The 20,675-nt window shown below is 38.8% G+C and overlaps 1 protein-coding gene across 2 annotated transcripts in view; it reads left to right on the top strand.

Moving 5' to 3' along the window:
• Window positions 1-20,179, top strand: part of ANAPC10 (anaphase promoting complex subunit 10) — an 85,808-nt gene extending 65,629 nt beyond the window's left edge. The window contains exon 5 of one of the 2 annotated variants that reach the window (XM_005691210.3): window positions 19,868-20,179. In XM_005691210.3, the coding sequence (XP_005691267.3) occupies window positions 19,868-20,098 (231 nt within the window). In that variant the 3' untranslated portion in view covers window positions 20,099-20,179. The remainder of the gene's footprint in view (window positions 1-19,867) is intronic. The other variant, XM_018061572.1, reaches the window with a different exon arrangement.

Genomic DNA, 20,675 nt, shown 5'->3' with positions numbered 1-20,675 from the left:
TGGCTCTTGCAAAGCTGGAATGACTCAGTACCTGTAAAACTGTTGAAACAATATTTGGCAAAGAGTAAGTGCTCCAAACATGTTCGTTGCTGTTAATTGTTACGTTATTTCATGCTGCTGCTACTGCTAAGTTGCTTCAATCGTGTCCGACTCTGTGCGACCCTATAGACGGCAGCCCACCAGGCTCCCCCGTCCCTGGGATTCTCCAGGCAGGAACACTGGAGTGGGTTGCCATTTCCTTCTCCAGTGCATGAAAGTGAGAAGTGAAAGTGAAGTCGCTCAGTCGTGTCCAACTCTTTGCGACCCCATGGACTGCAGCCTACCAGGCTCCTCCGTCCATGGGATTCTCTAGACAAGAGTACTGGAATGGGGTGGCATTACCTTCTCCGATATTATCTCATAGAAGAGGAAAAATCGCAGAGCCAGAAAACTTGGAGTCAGCCTTAATTAGTGATGTCTCTTTCATCCACTCCCAGATAATCCCCATTACTTTGCTTTCTAGTCCCCTTCAGAGCTCCACATCTCCTGAAAGTGTCTATAGGATTATAATGCAATCAGAATTCTACTTTTTAGTTATTAACTCCATAGAATTGTGACCTACTTGCAGGAAAAATGTTTACATGTCTCTTGATCAGAAAGTATTTGTTGAGTTTATCACCTTCCACTTTAGGTCTTGGGTTAGTTTTTTAAACAGTCCTTTTAAAGACAACTTGATTGTGAAAAGACCTTTTAAAGGCTCCATGGAGATTCTAAACATCTTTTTTTCTTATTTAGTTATATATTTATTTACTGCTTTATTGAGATAGAATTGTCAATTCTGTTGACAAATTGAGTGATGTACAGTGTGATGATTTGATACACATGTATTATTGTGAAATGATTACCCCCAGCAAAGTCAGTTAACACCCACATGTCCTCACATAATTGCCATTTTCTGTGTGGGCAAGAACATTTAGGATCTGCTCTGTTAACAGCTTTGAATTATATTTTAGTGTGGTTCATTATAGTCACCATGCTGGACATTAGGTTCCCAGAAGTTGTTCATTTGACAGCTAGAAGTTTGTTCCTTTTAGCCAATATCTCCCCAGTTCCTTCAACTCCAGCCCCTGGCAGCCACCATTGTATTCCCTATTTCAATGGGTTTGGCATTTTTACATTCTACATGAGAACATACCATATTTTGTATTTCTCTAAACTATTTTTCAGAAGGTAGTTGGGTCTCTGTGTATCCTTCTACTTCAACTGGATTTTCTTAAATAAGCAATTATTCACTTAGTGGTTAAGTGATTTATATGAAAAGTATTTTATAGTGATTCTTTGGTATCTTAAATTACTGATCCCCCATCTCTTTTCCAGTGGTTTGTAATCTAGCCGTAAGCCGTCAAACTGCCTGTCTGCTTAGATATAATTCTGCCATGTATATTTAAAGGCTATCTTTAACCTTTCCTTGTTTTGAGTATTTGTTTACTATTAAGATTTATGGTGTTAAAACGATGATATATGTTTTAAATTTGCTATTTAAAAATTACTCACACATGTGAAAAGTCTTAGTATGCTAGACGTACAAACACAAGGTTTTAACATATCTACCATGCATACAAATTCTGTTTCTCAGTTGTGTTCTAGGATAAAAGATAAACTAATGTAAAAATAGCACATCATAATTTTATTTGGGAGCTCAAGGCCTGGGAAAAAGCTGAGCCTCGTATGGCAAGAGAAGCCCTGCAACTATGTGCAGGCATTGCTGCAATTGTTTCTCTGTGTGCTTGGCTCTCCCTCCTCCCCCAGGTCAGGAAAGCACCACAGATCGTCCATGTGCACATGTAGCTTACTTAATGCAAGAAAAAGAGCTTTATGCGCATCCCAAAGCTAAAGTGTACATCTTCCCATCCCTGTCATAATCCTTTCCATATCTTTTAGAGGTAATCACTGTCATAACCTTTTATGATAATTTCTTTAGTTAAAAAAAAAAAAAGTTTTCCCATCTTTGCCTGCATCCCTAAGCAATAGATTCGTGCCTGTTTTTGATCTCTTAACTGGTTTATTTGGTATTGTCAGATTTCTCCCTTCCCCCTATTTCTTTCTTTTTTTTTTTTGGCCAACTTGATCAATCTCGTTCTCTAATTTTCTGTTATGCTGCAAATTGTCTTAAGTTTTATTTTTTTAGTTTATTTTTGCTACCGTAAAATATGTGTGTAAGTTAGAAGTCTGAAAGGACCATGACAGCACTTACAGGAACGGCGCTTCTCTCTCTACCCCACACCTCCATCCTACTCCTCAGGAGCACAGCTCTTATTCTGAGTTATTTTAGCCATTTGGGGGAGTTCTTTCTGGTATTCGCTTTCATATTTCTAAATGACGTATGTGCAAATCTACATAATATGTGTTCAGTTCAGTCGCTCAGTCGTGTCCAACTCTTTGCGACCCCATGAATCGCAGCACGCCAGGCCTCCTTGTCCATCACCAACTCCTGGAGCTCACTCAGACTCACGTCCATCGAGTCCGTGATGCCATCCAGCCGTCTCATCCTCTGTCGTCCCCTTTTCCTCCTACCCCCAATCCCTCCCAGCATCACAGTCTTTTCCAATGAGTCAACTCTTCGCATGAGGTGGCCAAAGTACTGGAGTTTCAGCTTTAGAATCATTCCTTCCAAAGAAATCCCAGGGTTGATCTCCTTCAGAATGGACTGGTTGGAACTCCTTGCAGTCCAAGGGACTCTCAAGAGTCTTCTCCAACACCACAGTTCAAAAGCATCAATTCTTCGGTGCTCAGCTTTCTTCACAGTCCAACTCTCACATCCATGCATGACCACAGGAAAAACCATAGCCTTGACTAGATGGACCTTAGTCAGCAAAGTAATGTCTCTGCTTTTCAATATGCTATCTAAGTTGGTCATAACTTTTCTTCCAAGGAGTCAGCGTCTTTTAGTTTCATATAATCTCACATAGTGTGTGTGTACATATCTATAAAGAGACACGGTCTAATGAGGTCTTGTGCTCTTCTCAGTTGCTCAGTCATGTCTGACTCTGCAAGCCCGTAGACTGTAGCCCACCAGGTTCCTCTGTCCTTGGAAATTTTCAGGCAAGAATACTAGAGTGGGTTGCCATTTCCTCCTCCAGGGGATCTTCCTGACCCAGGAAGCGAACTTGCATCTTTTGTGTCTCCTGCATTGGCAGGCAGATTCCTACTATGAAATATTAGGATTTAGCTCTGTAATCCTATTTCTTCTCTCAAAAGCTTTTCTTTATTTTCCTAGTATAGCTTTTCTTGCTATTTACTAAGTCATCATACCCATTTTCACTGTCATGACCACATTAGTCAAAATCATTATTTTTGTAGAATTAATGATTGCCTCATTTTTTCATCTGAATTTTAAAAATGTTATCAGCTATTGATATATCCCTAAGTTCTCTGACAGATCTTTTGAAAACTTCTGGAAATAGTCATACATCCTTTCTCAGTTTCACATTTTTTTTTTCATGTAAGCATCCCTACTGTACCTTCAGCCTGGCTTCTGTGTCCATGTGTCAGTCAGTGGAAGTTCATTCAGAGAAGCAGAGCGCTGGTGTATGCTTGTGTGTGTGTGTGTGTGTGTGTGTGTGTGAGGGCTGGTATTGTATAGAGTAGCTTTATTTGAAAGATATTGTCTTACACAAGTAAGCGTTGGTTAAATAAATTCTGCAAGGCTGTTGCTTTCACATCTGAATGCTAGAGCTTGAAATCCACAGGGCAGGAAGTCAGAAGTGAAGATGGTAAAGTGGTGAAGGGCAGGGCCAAGCTGGAACCCATACACCAACTCGAGGAACTGAGATCCACATCAGTTCTCACTGCCCCTCACCTTGTGATGTCAGTGTGCTATGGAAGGAGTGATGCCCTTTTTCATGGAGCAGACACACACTCGTCTTGGGAGGCAGTGAACCCACAGGAAGACTCAGGGGAAGATGGAGCAGTTGTAGGCCTGGCTGCCGACCCATGACAGCGGGGTGTGTCAGCATGTAGTGACAACTTACGTGGGTCCCTAGTTTGATGATCTACAAAGCCTGTAGACTCACCTACCTCCAAATGCAGAATGGCCGCTGCTTCACTCCTGCGGTCGAAACCTTGCACAAAAATCTCTCTCATGTCTCACCTAACCGGAAACATGCCAGGAAAGGGATTCCAGAAAATGCAGTTTGGGTTAGCACAGCTGGCATGGTAGGGAGCCACCGTGGTGGCCTGGAGGCCGTTTCTCTTAGACCTCTGACTGATGGCCCCAGCTGCTGCTTTTCGGTATCCAGCACCCCATCAGTGCCCCAGAGTGAGCACAGCAGGGGTACTAACTGAGGCTCACTCCTGGAGTGAGCTGACAGGAGTCCTCTGACAGGCAGCCGTGGCCTAAGGACTCCTGGACAGCCATGCCAGACTTCCACGAGAACTGCGCTGCAGTATCACACACGACCCCACCCTCCTCCTTCCCCCATCTCCTTCTCCTCGGCTCAGACCTGCACTGCTGCCTAACAGCTCTTCCAGCCTTCCCTGGCTCCCTCCCCACTTTCTCTCACAGATGTTTCCTTTAATAAATTTCTTGTATATCTGTTTCTGTCTTGGTGTCTGTTCAGAGGACTTGGACAAACAACTGTCTTCTTAAGACATCCCTTCAACATCATCTTGGGAATTTCCTTCATCTTTTTTGGTAGATTCCTTGTTCCTTGGGTCCCAGGTCTTCATTTTTCTTGACTTTCTTCCTCTTTTGGTGAAATGTATCCTCCATATGGGAGGTAAAACTGCTGAAACCTTGCATGACTGAAAACTTTATTTTAATCTCACCCTCGAGGGATGATTTGGCTGGGTATGGAATTCTTGTTTGGAAATAATTTTTCATCAGAATTTTAAGCACATTCTCCATTGCCTCATAGTTTTCTGTATAAATGTTGAGAAATACAATGCCACTTTTGATTTCTGATGCTTTGCCTGTGACCTGTTTTTCTCTGCAGAGGCTTTTAAAATTGCTGTACCTTTGATGTTCAGAAATTTTATGATGGTTCTGCCATGGTGTGTGTGTGTGTTTCCTTCATCTTACTGAGTGTGGTTCGCGTCAGTGTGGAAACACCTGTCCTTTAGTTCTGGGAAGTGCTCTTATGTTCCTTCATAGTTTTCCTCTATTTTCTCTGTTCTCTCTTTCTGAATTCACATTTGTTAGCAGTGATTCTTCCTGCATTGAGCCACTGATTTTCTTGTTTTCTTTCTCTTTTGTTCTCAAATTCCAAGCAGTTCATATAACTTTGTATAATTAAATGTGTGTGTGTGTGTGTTAGTTGCTCAGTCGTGTCCGACTCTTTGCGACTCCATGGACTATAGCCTTCCAGGCTCCTCTGTTTGTGGGATTTCCAAGGCAAGAGTACTGGAGTGGGTTGCCGTTTTCTTCTCCAGGGGATCCTCCAGAACCAGGGATCAAACCTGGGTCTCCTGCATTGCAAGCAGACTCTTGACTGTCTGAGCCACCATGGAAGCCCTGTATGTGGTATATATATGTACATTCATACATATACACATACATATATACATACACACACGTGTGTGTGCATGCACATGTGCATGCATGCAAAGAACTGATTCATTGAAAAAGATCCTGATACTGGGAAGATTGAGGCCAAGAAGAGAAGAGGGTGACAGAAGATGAGATGGTTGGATGGCATTACTGACTTAGTGGACACCAGTTTGAGCAAACTCAGGGAGATGGTAAAGGATGGGGAAGCCTGGCATGCCGCAGTTAATGGGGTCGCAAAGAGTTGGACGCTACTGAGCAACCAAACAACAGTGTATATGTATATTTCTAAGACCTATTTTTGCTTCTTGGTCTTTTTTATAAAATAGCATTCTATTCTTGTTTTAAGGATGCTTTCCTTTATGAAGCTGAAGACATTAATAAAGCTTTGCTTTGTTTTTAAATTTCTTGTCCTCCCTTTATTGCTTCTCGTCAGATTTCCTTTTTTGTTTTTGCTTTTTTACAATTTTTGTTTTTTGTTTTTATTTTCTTTTTTTTTTTACATGCATGGAGAGCCTTGGCTATTTTCTCATAGCCTAGGCATGAGGCACAGATTAGCAGTTGGGGAGCCGTTTCCTGCTCGTGATGGAATTTGATGCTTACCAGGCCTTAAAGCAGTGTGGCCAGGCTGGCACCCTCACCTCTGTGCATACAGGCCACCTTCTCAATGAGGCCTGTTGTGACTACCGTATTTAAAACTGCACACACCTGCCCTCTGGTGCTTCTGATCCTTCTTTTCCTGCTCTGTATTTTCCCCAAAGCTTTTTTTCCCCTCAGAGCACTTTTATTACCTAGTGCTTATATAATACCTTATTTATTATATTTGTTATTCATTTTCCATCTTCCCTCCATAGAGTATTGGCTCCATAAGAGCGGAGATTTTGTTATTATTTGTATTTTCACTGATATCTTCCAACCACCTGGAATAGTGCCTAGCACAAAATAGGCATTCAATAAATATTTAATTAAATTGGGTATACTCACATCACTGTGTGTACCTCTCATCTTACGGATTTGTTCTTTTTTCGCTTTTCTCTTTTTCTTATGGTCTAATTTTTTTCCAGAAAATAGCAGTTCATTCACTGGCCTAGAGGCGTAGGGTGAAGGATAGGAGGTGGGATGTGGAAGGGGCTCCAGGGTGATCTGCCTGGGATTCAGCAGCCCTGTAGCTAAGCAAGATGAAGAGAGCTGAGGTTCACTGTTAAATGTCTAGACATTCACTCCATTAAAAAATATATATATATGCTGCCATCTTGTCTTGTTTTACCTCAGTCTAGATCCTCCCTTCTTTAACCTGTGCAGATAATATGAACTTTTAGTTTTCTATGGGAGTAGGAAAGGGAGGGTCACCTGCCTACTTAAGCTGGGGACTGGTGTGAATCTTGACATCAAACTGTTTCCTAATCGGATAACTTGTTTTCGTGTTTGCATATTTGTTTATTTTTAACCTAACCTGACCCTCCTACCTTCAGAACTACCTGGTGCTTTCACTTTCAGAGATAGTAGGTTACAGTGCACCGCGCTTCTTGACTTCTCCCATCCTGCCTGCTTTTGTGGATTTATACATTTTTCAAATTCTTTAGCTGTCATTTTTGTTGGTGTCTGGGAGTCTATTATTTCCTAAACTATTTTGCAAAGGATTTATAAATTATATTCATCAAAGTAGTATGTGCATGAGAAATAATGGATGATTAGCTATAACTCCTGAACATAAATAAATTTCCAATAAATTGATAATTTCCTTTTACTACACCGGTCACAGTTTCCAATAATCCAGGACACAGTTAAGTCCATGTTGACTGATGAACAGATTCTACTAGATTCGAGCAGTAGTACGATGGCATTTAAATATCCTCTTTGGAAGGTTTAAAAGTACTTTATATGTGTTTGTATACTTGTGTGTTTTCTCGTGTCAGGAGAGATGTGAAAAAAGATGTAAACCTAATTGGAATCTACAGTTAGCATTTAAGGAATAGAGTGTGGGGACTGAAAAGCAGAGGGCCGTAAGTTGGAATAGTTTTTCACATTAACCATGAGTGCTAGGGTTTTGAAAATGAAATAAAGTCTTGGTAAAAGGTTATGTAGTTAGTGAACTTCAGACGTAAAGAAAAATTAGAGTTGGGGGGCCAGGCTCTCATGTGGCAGACCAGAAGTGCTTGTATTATGCTTATATTTAAAAATATAAAAAGAATTCACTAAACTAGAGCATATCCAAGACACTTGACCCATTTTAGATGACATATAGTCGATGTCCCTTTGCCCACTTGTGATCTCTGGAATATTTTCAGTCAGTTTCCTGCACAGTGTAAATTTGCTTTTGCCCGACTGCAGGTTATATGGCTAAAATGTGGGTCAAGGGCCATTCAACATTAGGCAGAGGAGATAAGCAGAGTCTAGATGATGCTTACAGTGTTAAGGATCATGGATTTATTCTTAACTATAACAAGAAACTAATGAAAGGTTTTTCAGGGTTACATTTTTGCCTGATGACTCTGCTGCTAATCTGAGCTTAGACTGGAGGAGGACAGAAGCAGCTACGGTAAAATTGGTTGAGAGGTCACTAGAAACAGTCCTGGGCAGCAGGTATTGCTGCTTACCAATGCCACATGCCCCCATCTCCTTTCCTTGCCCAGAGAGACCACTTCCCACAGGAAAGACAGAAAACGCCTGGTACTCCATTTCCAGCTTCCGTTGCAGTTAGTGCAGAGAGGCATGTGATCCAGAAATGGCCAATGGGAAATCTGATAGCTTCAGGAAAACATTTTCCTCTATAATTAAAACAGGAGAAAGCCTTTTTGGACATTTGGTGTGTGAGAACATGATGCTTGCAGCTGCTGCAGAGATCATGGACAGCAGAGTATGTATGACAGAGCAGAAAGGTCTGGGCCTTTTTTTTTTTTTTTTTTAACTTTTTATTTTTACATGGATGCAGAAAGTCCACATACTGTGTGAAAGGCTCATTGAGTTTTCATGAATTAAAGAAATCTATGTAATCAGCAACCAATAGAAATCCAGAAACCCTCCTTATGCTTTCTTATGTGCTCTCAAGGTTAATCATTATTCTGACAATATGGATTACTTTCACTTGGATTTTTAAAAAAATCTGTTTTGTTTTTGTTTTTATCTTTCAGTGTTTTGCATTAGGAGATGGCATCATATTTTGTATATACTCTTTTGTGGTCTGGCTTGCTTTTACTTGGGTTTCCGTGGTAGCTCAGATGGTTAAGACTCCGCCTGTAGTGCAGGAGACCCGGGTTTGATCCCTGGGTTGGAAAGATCACCTAGAGAAGGGAATGGCTACCCATTCCAGGTATTTTCGCCTGGAGAATCCCATGGACAGAGGAGGCAAATGCGACTGAGTGGCTAACTTTGTTTGTCTGTCTGTTTTATTCAGCATGTTTGTAAGAGTCATCTGTATATTTGGGTAGCTACAGATTGTTCATTTTCATTCCTGTAGAACATTATGTTTTGTGAATGTACTCCAACTTATTCATTTGACTGTTGGTATGTATTTGGGTGGTTTGGCTAGCTGGGGCTTCTGTGAATATTTTCATATACACACTGTTGAATATATGTATGCATTTCTGTTGGGTGTATATCTCTTTGATTTGTAGTAGTTCTTTAAATTGTTAAGATAGGATTCCTTTTCTACACATAGGCATAGGCATATTTCCCAATCTGTGACTTGTTTTCTCCACGCTCTTGATTATATCTTTTGATGAACAGAAGTTCTTAATTCTGAAATAGTTGACCACTATTTGTTGATTGATGCTTTTTGTGTCCTATTTAAGAAAATTTTACCTAATCCAGAGTTACAAAGATATTTTCTTTTGGAAGCTTTAGTTTCTGACTTTGACATTTAAATTCAAATTCGTCTGAAACTGATTTTTTGTTTATGGTGAGAAGTGAAGAAATCAAGATTATTATTTTTCCCTCAAAATGGAAATCCAGTTCATCCAGCATCATTGCTTAAAGAAACTTATATAAATAACAAACCTATATATAACAAAAATATACATAGTTTTGTGATGGATTTTAAACCTTCTATTTCTTCTTTTTGTTTATCTTTTCCCTACTGCACCAGTGAGTGTCATCTTTGACAAAAATCAGATGTCTTATAAATTTGTGGGTTTGTTCCTGAACTCTGATCTCATGGGTTGTTAGTCTGTCTTTGCACGAAATCTGTACTGTTGCGGTTATCACTTAGGTTGACCTTGTATCCAGTGGCCTTGCTAATTAAACTTTCTTATTAATTCTAATAGTTTATAGATTCTTTAATTTTCTAGATGTATAGTCATATAATTTACAAGTAATATTAATTTTCTTCCCTTCCAGTCCGATTCATCTTCTCCCTTTCCTTCTGTCCCTCCCTCCTTTGTTCCCTTCCATTTTCCTTGCATTATTGTGCTGTTCATGACCTCCAGTACAATGTTAAATAGAAGGGGTCATAGTGGATGATTGTCTTCTTATAATCTCTTTAGAAAAGATTTTAATATTTCGCCAATCTATATGATGAGGGTAGGTTATTTGTTTAAAAGATTCCCTTTCATATTAAAGAGACTGTATTCTGTTCCTATTTGCTAAAAGTTAAAGTCATAAATGGATGTTGAATTTGTCAAATACCTTTTTTGTGTCTGACAATGATTATATGAGTTTCTCTCTTTTTTCTATTCAGTTCAGTTCAGTCGCTCAGTTGTGTCTGACTCTGCGACCGCATTAATTGCAGCACGCCAGGCCTCCCTGTCCATCACCAACTCCCGGAGTTCACCCAAACTCATGCCCATCGAGTCGGTGATGCCATCCAGCCATCTCATCCTCTGTCCTCGCCTTCTCCTCCTGCCCCCAATCCCTCCCAGCATCAGAGTCTTTTCCAATGAGTAAACTCTTCACATGAGGTGGCCAAAGTACTGGAGTTTCAGCCTCAGCATCAGTCCTTCCAGTGAACACTCAGGACTGATTTCCTTTAGGATGGACTGATTGGATCTCCTTGCAGTCCAAGGGACTCTCAAGAGTCTTCTCCAACACCACAGTTCAAAAGCATCAATTCTTCAGCGCTCAGCTTTCTTCACGGCCCAACTCTCACATCCATACGTGACCACTGGAAAAACCAGAGCCTTGACTAGACGGACCTTTGTTGGCAAAGTAATGTCTCTGCTTTTCAATATGCTATCTAGGTTGGTCATAACCTTCCTTAATAAAAGTCAATTACATTGATTAATTTTTAAGTGATAATCCAACTTTGTGTACCTGTGCTAAACTCCACTTAGTTGGACTTGCTACTCTCTTGTTTTAGATTTTCTTATGTTTCATAAGAAAAAGTGGTCTATAATTTTTTTTTTTCTTAAGGGAGGGATATTTTTATAATGTTTTTATGAGGCCAGAACAACGTGTTGGAACCAAAGTTGTTCTGGCCTCATTAAATTTTTTTTAAAATATCCCTCCCTTTTCTATTCTCTAAGCATTTGTACAGAGTTGATACCATTTCTTCATTAAATATTTGGAAGAATTGAATGGTAATGCCATCTGGATCTGGAGTTTTGCAATGTATTTTAAATTACAAGGCAATTTTTTAAATAGATATAGTTCTATTCAGATTTTCTATGTCATCTTTTTGTTATTTTTGATAAGTTGTATTTTTCAAGGAGCCTGTCAACTTTGTCTTCTGATATATGTGTGTATATATATATTATATATATGTATAATCTGTTGAGTCAATCTGATAAATTTTTAATTTCAGATATTTTATTTTCAGCTGTACCATTTCTATTTTAAAAATATATTCTAATTCTCAGATGAAATTATCATTTCATTTATTCATCTTTCCCTCTTCTTAGCTTGGTTAATAATAGTAATGAATTTTTGATTGATTGCTAGGCTAGACTCTAGATCTGTGCTGTTTAGCCACATGTGGCTTTCGGCTAATCTTAATTGAGATATGTATGGTATAAGTGTAAAATGTCAGATTTTAGCGATTTGGTACAAAAAAAAGTATGTAAAATAGCTCAGTAACTTTACATAGATCACATGTTGAAATGATACTAAAATGAAATTAATTCACCTGTTTTCTTTGTGCTGTTTAGAATGTAGTTCTCAGCCCTCAGAGATTGCCAGACACTCTGCTCTTCTTCTGAGAGACCCTTTGCTTATCCGTTCACCCTCCTGTTCTAAATAACTTCACAATTTAGCAGATATTTTGAGGGGAAAATAGGGCGTGTGCTTAAAGATCTTGAGGTTTCTAAGCATGTCTTCTCCGAAAGACCACACTAGTCATAGTTCCATGTGTTTCAAGAAGCACCTCTCTATTTGGGCAAAACCATGATTTGTAACATCTCACCTTGTCCTAGAATCGGCAAACACCCCCATGCTTCAAGTGAGTACAGAAAGACAAGTTACCTCCCTAAGGTTCTCCCCTCCCCAGACTGTGGCCTCCTATAGTCCTCTTTGTTTTAGTGGTTCTCTGACAACTCTAAAATGATGATTTGAAGAGATGCTGGATCATCAAAAAAGCAAGAGAGTTCCAGAAAAACATCTATTTCTGCTTTATTGACTATGCCAAAGCCTTTGACTGTGTGGATCACAACAAAATGTGGAAAATTCTGAAAGAGATGGGAATACCAGACCACCTGACCTGCCTCTTCAGAAACCTGTATGCAGGTCAGGAAGCAACAGTTAGAACTGGACATGGAACAACAGACTGGTTCCAGATAGGAAAAGGAGTACGTCAAGGCTGTATATTGTCACCCTGCTTATTTAACTTCTACGCAGAGTACATCATTAGAAATGCTGGGCTGGAGGAAGCACAAGCTGGAATCAAGATTGCTGGGAGAAATACCAATCACCTCAGATATGCAGATGACACCACCCTTATGGCAGAAAGTGAAGAAGAACTAAAGAGCCTCTTGATGAAAGTGAAAGAGGAGAGTGAAAAAGTCGGCTTAAAGCTCAACATTCAGAAAACAAAGATCATGGCATCCAGTCCCATCATTTCATGGCAAATAGATGGGGAAACAGCAGCTGACTCTATTTTTTTGATGCTCCAAAATCACTGCAGATGGTGAGTGCAGCCATGAAATTAAAAGACGCTTACTCTTTGGAAGGAAAGTTATGACCAACCTAGATAGCATATTAAAAAGCAGAGACATTACTTTGTCAAGAAAAGTCCATTTAGTCAAGGCTATGGTTTTTCCAGTAGTCATGTATGGATGTGAGAGTTGGACTGTGAAGAAGGCTGAGCGCTGAAAAATTGATGCTTTTGAATTGTGGTGTTGGAGAAGACTCTTGAGAGTCCCTTGGACTTCAAGGAGATCCAGCCAGTCCATCCTAAAGGAGATCAGTCCTGGGTGTTCATTGGAAGGACTGATGTTGAAGCTGAAACTCCAATACTTTGGCCACCTGATGCAAAGAGTTGATTCATTCAAAAAGACCCTAATGCTGGGAAAGATTGGAGGCAGGAGGAGAAGGGGACGACAGAAGATGAGATGGTTGGATGGCATCAGCGACTCAATGGACATGGGTTTGGGTGAACTCCAGGAGTTGGTAATGGACAGGGAGGCCTGGCATGCTGCAGTTCATGGGGGTCACAAAGAGTTGGACACAACTGAGCGACTGAAATGAACTGAACTGAATTGTCTGATAATGAAAAGAAGAAAAAAAACTCTCCTTGTGATGAGAACTCTTAGGACCTACTCTTTTAACAACTTTCCAAGGTATCGTATAGCAGTGTTAGCTATAGTCATCATGGTATACATTGCATCCCTAGTACTTACCTTATCGGTTTTTCTTTTCAGTGATACTTAAGTGTGGCTAACTTGTTCTTGTCCTCCAGAGATTTTCTGCAGTTTCTTAACACTTCTTCACCATTTTGGGCTTTTGGTGAAATTATTGTTTTTGACATTCACTTCAAATTTAATTCAGAATTGTTCCTGTAGATTAGTAGAACAGTCTATCTAGTTCTTATCTTTGTTATGCCTCTTTTTTTTTCAAACAGGTTACTTTAAGATTTAAACTGTTAAAAACTGTGTAAGCTTGACTCTCCAGGAACTCTTTCTGGAGGAAATGTCTCTATATAAAAACTCTTGCCGACTTACAAGTCCAGAATTAATGTCTTGACCCTCTGTAGCAGAGTGACTGATTTTGACCTCAGGGTGACTTTCTTAGGTGGGGTCACCTTCTTCACTAGGGTCAAAGAGCTTGCTTTCCATAGTGAGCTCTTTTAGTTGGCTTCTGTCTTTCTTGTTAAGCTGCCTTTGTGGTATCCTTACTTTCAACAAATTTGGAACTTCTGAAGTTTCTTTTGGATCCTGTTAGACTTTCTTTCTCTACAAGTAGGTCATCATTGCAGTTAACTGGTTGTATTCCTTCCGAAATGAAAGGATGGTTAAAATGCCAGAATCTGCTGCTTCATGTACAACAGTTCTCATATTGAGAGTCTGTAGAATTTTATCAACTCACAGCTGTGGTTAATGAAGGAGCACAAGGTGGTGAGAGAGGAGAGCAGAGGGCCACTTTCTTGAAGCAACTTTCAAGTCATTTGTTCCTTCTCTCATTTATTTTCCAGGGATTTGTGATTAGCAATAGGAAACGACATATGAGCAGCTTTGTATTTGATATTTGATGTGATTTTCATTAACAAATTATTTCCTTTTTTTTTCCTTTTTAAGGTAAGCTTTGTTTATGGTGGAGATCAACATATCCTTAGAGGATATCCTGAAATAAATCGGAGCCAGAGTAGAGCTAGTGACTTAGAGGTTGCTGATAGGAAGCAGAAGATCTTGGAGCCAGGCTGAGAGATCACTTGAGAGAAACTCTTCATAAGAGAAGTTTGCCAACCCCTGCCCTACATCTATAGTTAGCAAAATTGGGGGTATCTAGCCAATAAAAAATGTTAAATGAGGGTATATATGGAAAAAGAGCCAAAAGGGGAATTGGTAAGAAGAAAGAATGAGCAGGAATATAGAAAAATTTACATTCTAATGGTCATGGAAATTTTATTTATTGACGTCAAAATCAGAAATGGGGAAAAGAAGAAAGTTAAATTGGCAGAATTTTATCTTTTATTAATTTTCTGTTTAAAAATACAAACAATAGTGTAAATATTTTTCACTTAAACTATGTTAGTCTTTTAATCATTGTTATAAAAAAGGCATTAAAATTATATCTACTACACATGTTTTTGTTTAACCCATGAAATAAGTTAAAATATGGCAGGATCAGAATAATAACTTTTTGGAGATGACTGAGAAGTTTAAACAGGATACAATAGAACTGAAGTCGATACATGAGTTGTTCTTTATGATTTTCAGGCAATGTAGTTGATTGTGAAGCTATTTGAGAGATGTTAATAGCTATACATACTTTGTAATATACTTTTAGTGACTGAGATCAGTAATTTTCTTACGTTTTAAAGAAATAATGTACTAGTAATATTTATTGAATAATTTACTATGTTTACAATTCTGTACTATCATGCCCCAAATTATACACTACAGAATCTTAGTATAACTTCCATTACATTGAAGCATTTAAAAAATATTCCAATAATAGCGTTGAGTCTATCAGAAGTAGAAGTAGATAGATAATTAATTTGGTTAAATTTATTCAAAACATGATGCTATTAAAGTGCTGCATTCAGTATGTCTCAACATGTCAGCAAATTTGGAAAACTCAGCAGTGGCCACAGGACTGGAAAAGGTCAGTTTTCATTCCAATCCCAAAGAAGGGCAATGCCAAAAAATGTTCAGACTTTTGTGTACCATTGAGTACCATTGCGTTCATTTCACATGCTAGCAAGTAATGCTAAAAATCCTTCCAGCTAGGCTGTAACAGTATGTGAACGAAGAACTTCCAAATGTACAAGCTGGGTTTAGAAAAGGCAGGGGAACCAGAGATCAAATTGCTAACATTTGTTGGCCCATAGAAAAGCAAGGAAATTCAGAAAAACGTCTGCTTCATTGACTATGGTAAAGTCTTTGACTGTGTGAATCACAACAAACTGTGGAAAATTCTTAAAGAGATGAGAATATCAGACCACCTTCCCTGTCCCTCAAGAGACTTGTAGGCAGGTCAAGAAACAACAGTTAGAACCAGACATAGAACAACAGACTGGCTCAAAATTGGGAAAGGAAAATGTCAAGGCTGTATATTGTCCTCCTGCTTATTTAGCTTATATGCAGAGTACATCATGTGAAATGCCAGGCTGGATGAATCACAAGCTGGAATCAAGGTTGATGGGAGAAATATCAGTAACCTCAGATATGCAAATGATACCACCCTTATGGCAGAAAGTGAAGAGGAGCTCAAGAACCTCTTGATGAAGGTTAAAGAGGAGAGTGAAAAAGCTGACTTAAAACCCAACATTTAAAAAACTAAGATCATGGTATCTAGTCCCATCACTTCATGGCAAATAGAAGGGGGAAAAGTGGAAGCAATGACAGATTTTATTTTCCTGGGGTCAAAAACCGCTGTGGATGGTGACTGCAACCATAAAATCAAAAGACACTTGCTCCTTGGAAGAAAAACTATGACAAACCTAGACAGGGTATTAAAAAGCAGAGACATCACTTTGCCAACAAAGGTTCATATGGTCAAAGCTGTGTTGTTTCCAGTAGTCATGTACAGATGTGAGAGTTGGGCCATAAAGATGGCTGAGAGCCAAAGAATTGATGCTTTTGAATCGTGGTGATAGAGAAGACTCTTGAGGGCCCTTGGACAGCAATGAGATCAAAAGTCTACCTTAAAGGAAATCAACCCTTAATATTCATTCGAACGACTGATGCTAAAGCTCCCATACTTTGACCACCTGATGTGAATAGCCAACTCCTTGGAAAAGGCCCTGATGCTGGGAAAGATTGAGGGCAGGAGAAGAAGGAGGTGACAGAGGATGAGGTAGGTAGTTGGCATCACCAACTCAATGGATGTGAGAGCAGACTCCAAGAGATGGTGAAAGATAGGGAAACCTGGCGAGCTAAGTCCACGGGGTCGCAGTGTTGAACCCAACTTAGTAACTAAACAACAACAGTAAGGAGTTGAACAGAATCTTAGTTTTACTTTTTTGTCATTATTGAGATTCATTATTGCATACTTACCTGGAAAATAGATTATTCTAGCCAGGAGTGCTTTTCCCCTCCTCTGAACTCCTGTGGGTATCCATTATAGTCGTTTCCTATTGTTGCTATAGCATATAGCCACACACTTAGTGGCTTAAAACAACACACGGTTATTATCCTACAGTTCTGAAGGTCAGAAGTGCAGAATGGGCCGGGGCTTGGAGGCACCGTGGCGGAGACGCGCGGGGATCGCGTTCGCCTGGGAGCGAGGCGCATCATGCTGCGTCCACACACCGGAGAGAAAATGAAATTGCTTTGGCAAGCTAAAATGAGCTCGATTCAGGACTGGGGTGAAGAGGCAGAGGAAGGAGCTGTTTACCATGTCACCCTCAAGAGAGTCCAGATTCAACAGGCTGCCAATAAAGGAGCGAGATGGCTCGGGAATGAGTCATAAAGCATCGGAGACAACTTCAACATCAACAACACGTTTGGCCCAGAAACTGCTGATGAATGCACAGTGCAGTGGTGGTTCAAGAAGTTTTGCAAAGGAGACAAGAGCCTTGAGGATGAGGAGCTCAGTGGCCAGCTGTCAGAAGTTGACAGTGGCCAACTGAGAGCATCATTGAAGCTGATCCTCGTACAGCTACATGAGAAGTTGTGCAAGAACTCCACGTTGACCATTCTGTCCTCCTTTGGCCTTAGAAGCAAATTGAAAAAGTGAAAAAGCTCAATAAGTGAATGCCTGAAGAACTGATCCCAAATCAAAAAATTATTGTTTTTGAAGTGTTCTCTTTTTCTACACAACAACAATGAACCATTTCTCGATCCTACTATGATGTGCGATGGAAAGTGAATTTTATATAACCAGCGGTGACCAGTTCAGTGATTGGACCGAGAAGAAGCTCCAGAGCACTTCCCAAAGCTAAACTTGCACCCAAAAAAGGATCACGGTCACTGTTTGGTGGTCTACTGCTGGTCTGATGCACTACAGCTTTCTGAGTCCTGGCGAAACCATTATGTCTGAGAAGTACGCTCAGCAAATTGATGAGATGCTCTGAAAATGGCAATACCTGCAGCCGGCATTGGTCAACAGAAAGGGCCCGGTTCTTTTCCACAACAATGCTTGACTGCACATCATATAACCAATGCTTCAGAAGTTGAATGAATTGAGCTACAAAGTTTTGCCTTATCCACCATATTCACCTGACCTCTGGTCAAGCATCTCGACTACTTTTGGAAGGGAAAATGCTTCCACAACCAACAGGACACAGAAAATGCTTTCCAAGAATTCATCGAATCCCAAAGCATGATTTTTTTTTCTTTGTATAGGAATAAGCTTATTTCTCATTGGCAAAAATGTGTTGATTGTAACGGTTCCTATTTTGATTAATAAAGTTGTGAGCCTAGTTATAATAATTAAAAAGAAAAAAGTGCAGAATGGACCTAATGGATTAAAATCAGGTGTCAGCAAGGTGGGTTCTTTTCTGGAGATTGCAAGGGAGAGCTGTTCATTGCCTGTTCCATCCTTTAGAGGCTGCCCACATTCCTTGGCTTGTGGTTGCCTTACTCAGTCTTTGCTTCCATCACCACATCTCCTTTTCAGTCTGTCTTGGCCTTCCTCTTATAATGACCCTGTGATTAGGTTCACCTACCCAGGTCATCCAGGACAATCTTCCCATCCCCAGGTCTGTAACGTAATCACATCTGCAGAGTCATTTTGCCGTGGCAGTTAACATATTCAGGGAAGTTGGGGAAGGGCATGGACATCCCTAGGGACCCATTATTCTTCCTACCACATCTTTCTCCTTTTCTTTAGAATCATCGGATGTCAGAGCTAAAAGGGCATTGGATGAAAACTTGTCCAGTCCCTTTACTTTATATGTGAAAAACTGAATGAAACCAGAAAGGCTGTTTGTCTTTGTCTGCCTCTAAAGCTTTATTAAAAGATTTGAAATAAGGCCTTAGTTATGTTTTTTGTGCTTCACTGTACTTTTATCATAAGTATACAATATTTACTGCCTGAGTGATTAAAAGGTTAGTCATAGAAACCAGGTATACCTTATTTCTGACTCAGCTATTTTAAATTACTGCTAATGGAAGTTTATAGAAAGTGACTGACTGAAAATACCGTGAAGGGTAGGGATTCATTTATTCTTATATTTTAAAATTAAAAGAAAGAAATTATTCCATCTTAAAAATGACTACCTTTTTTAAGATGCCAATTCTCTGTCTCTTGCCCAACTCTCCTTTTGTCTGCTCACCCTCCTTCATAAAAAATGAAAGACAAAGAAAGAAACAGAGAAGAAAGAAAAGAAGGGAGAGAAGGAAAAAAGGGACAGTGGTGTTCACTTAATAGTTTTTCTAGAGTAACTCATGGAATCTGGATTGAGTTTCTTTGATATTCATTGCTATTGGGATGGATTAATAAGTACTATATGTAATAATATCATGTATTATCTGTAATGCGTATCTTTCATGTGTATTCAACCCAGGGATCGAACCCAGGTCTCCCACATTGCAGGGAGATTCTTTACCTGCTGAGCCACAGGGAAGCCCATTCAATAACTAAGATAATTTAAAAATCAGTGTTTATCTTATAAAAACTATTTCATAAATTTAGGAAAACTTTAAAATTTACATTAATTTTTTGAATTATGATTTTTTTCTCTTGTTAAGGAAGGAAAGTTTAGACTCTTGGTTAAAATAAAATGAAATTTTTTTAAAGTTTATCTGGAAAAACATTTTAAAAATCTAGATTTTAGGTTTAGGTTGTCATTCATACTAGATAAATGACTTACTGTTTTCCAAGAAAAAAAGCTTTGTCTGATGCTTATGCAATGACTAATTTTCTTTTGATATTCTTGTAGTTTATATAGAATCTGATTTATTGTTAGGTGAGTTTGGATATATTAGGCATGGTTCTTAAAATAAAATATGCCAGAAGCATAATCTTTTCTTACTTGTATCAGTATGGTTTTCCATTGACCCTATACATCTATACATGTCTAAATCTAAACTTGTATGTTATACAAGTTTCATTAAATACTGAATTGCAAATAATTCTATTTTTATTTTGTCTTCTAAGATGGTACATATAGGTACATAACATATAGGTGCATAACATATAGGTGCATAAAACCATGGACCATGCCAGAAGTGCCAAATAACTGATAGTTTATTATGTTGTCATGTTCTCAGTGAGAAAAATGTTAATTATAAGTCAACTTTAGAATGCATTTGTTATAATAAATTATGTTTGTTGGGTGAAAACATAATCTGACTCTTCTTTTCTTGGCAGCAACTTGAATTGGTGGAACCAAGTGGCTGGATTCACGTTCCCTTAACTGATAATCACAAGAAGCCAACTCGCACTTTCATGATACAGATTGCTGTTCTAGCCAATCACCAAAATGGAAGAGATACCCACATGAGACAGATTAAAATATACACACCAGTGGAAGAGAGCTCCATTGGTAAATTTCCTAGATGTACAACTATTGATTTCATGATGTATCGCTCAATAAGGTGACCTTAGAACAAAAGTCATTAAACATCTTATCAGTACATATTAAATCTGGTTATCTTTATTGAAAAATTAATTATTTTGCAATTTGGTATACATTGAAAAGTATTTTATTGTAACTTTAATAAATACATTTTGGGTCATAATATCTTTATTTTCTTTAACATATAATAAGGCTCACATATTTTATAATTATTAAAAATGAACCAATGATTTAATTTTCCTTATACCAAAAGAAAACCAATTGAACTGAAAAATTTTAAGATATACACAAGTATTTTTACTAACTAGGTAGTTATTTTATATAGTGATCATGCATTAGAGTAATGATGTATTGCATGTTTGGGAGAAAAAACTATGTTTTATCAATAGGTATTATCTTTAATAAGTCAAAATTATTATTAGTTTTTTCTGTCCAGAGGAATGTCTTATATTAATGCTAGGCCTTAAAAATTTTTTTTTTAATTTGTTTATTTGGTTGGTTCGAGTCTTAGTTGCAGCACACAGGATCTTCTTTTGTGGCACACGGACTCTAGTTGTGACATGGGTTTAGTTGTTCCACAGCATGTGGGATCTTAGTTCC

This window comes from Capra hircus, chromosome 17 (assembly GCF_001704415.2).
Source record: "Capra hircus breed San Clemente chromosome 17, ASM170441v1, whole genome shotgun sequence".
NCBI lineage: Eukaryota > Metazoa > Chordata > Mammalia > Artiodactyla > Bovidae > Capra > Capra hircus.
This window is presented reverse-complemented; position numbering and strand designations above follow the sequence as displayed.